This window comes from Mus caroli, chromosome 9 (genome assembly GCF_900094665.2).
Source record: "Mus caroli chromosome 9, CAROLI_EIJ_v1.1, whole genome shotgun sequence".
Classification (NCBI taxonomy): domain Eukaryota; kingdom Metazoa; phylum Chordata; class Mammalia; order Rodentia; family Muridae; genus Mus; species Mus caroli.
The window spans coordinates 83,714,867-83,716,099 of NC_034578.1; the positions used below are offsets into that span (position 1 = coordinate 83,714,867).

The 1,233-nt window shown below is 46.3% G+C and overlaps 1 protein-coding gene across 1 annotated transcript in view; it reads left to right on the plus strand.

Moving 5' to 3' along the window:
* The window catches only part of Mrap2 (melanocortin 2 receptor accessory protein 2), a 34,895-nt gene that overhangs the window by 26,926 nt on the left and 6,736 nt on the right, over window positions 1-1,233 (plus strand). Inside the window, exon 4 of the mRNA XM_021173432.2 lies at window positions 590-689. Coding sequence (XP_021029091.1) covers window positions 590-689 — 100 coding nt within the window. The remainder of the gene's footprint in view (window positions 1-589; window positions 690-1,233) is intronic.

The window sequence follows — 1,233 nt, forward strand, 5'->3', positions numbered from 1 at the left end:
TCTGCCCAAGTGTTGGGATGAGGAAGCTGTAGCCAGCAGCTAAAGCAACACATGGGGACATGATGTCCCTCGACAAAATGGGATTTAGAGTAGGTGTGAATTAGGAGACAAGGATGGCCACTGGTAATGATCAAAGCCAGCCCTGCAGGATACCTTCTCAGCCTCTGGCACCAAGTAAAGTGCCCTGGGTGGCACATTTCATCCGCCAGCCTCCNTGTCAGAGCTGGCATAAAGCAGCTTGTGGGGAGGGGGGCTGGGAGGAGGCGGGGAGCAGAAGGTATTCACTCATTAGTGGTGGTCAGGAGGCTATCTATACGGACTTTTCCAAAAGGTGACCTAGACCTAAATTGTGTCAACATGAACATGAATGAAATGGAGTAAATTCAATCAATTTTAATTGAATTTACTGTCTCTGATTTAAAAAAAGAATTAATCCAAGGCAGCAAGGTCGAAGATTGAAGCGAGGAATGTCATCCGTTACACACTCATCGCGATGTTTCTTTAGCACATCTGCAAAGCTCAGAATCCTGAAATGTGTAAGTTAACTCCAACTCNGTGAAACACTAACGTCGCCTTACCTGTCTTGCAGATTCCATTGTGATTGGATTCTGGGTTGGTCTCGCGGTCTTTGTGATTTTCATGTTTTTTGTGCTGACTTTGCTGACGAAGACAGGTGCCCCACACCAAGAGTAAGTCTGGGCTGCTCTGTGCTTCAGGGCGAACTAGAACCACCCTGAACCAGTTCTGGGTGGGCTGATCCAGCGGCTGGGGAGGTGGGCGGAGCACCTGTGCTGGGGCTGGGCCGACCCAGGGNAAGGGAANGTGGGCGGGGCGTGGATTGCTACCCAGATGCAGGTGTTGTTAGGAGAATCCTGCTTTTTGCCCTCGTGAAATCAAGCGTTTTGGTTCTTTCCAGCCATCTTTATGCTAATCCTAGATCTGATTTTTATATTGAAGTTAAGATGTAACAGCTTTTTCCGAAAAATGTTTCTATGGGAGAAATTGCATGCAAACGCTGATGTGTTTGCAGAGTTGAGCCTGGCAGCAAAATTCTCAGCTATAACAAAGATCCCAGCAAGAGGGAACTGTTTACCCCATCATGCAAGTGTGCTTGAGATGTCAGGAGCTAGAGAAATACTTTAAATACAAACAAATAAAAAAAGATGAGGGGCACTTTTCATAGATTGTTCTAGGAAATCCAAACGTGTGGTGTGGTTTTTAATAGTAAGAAAA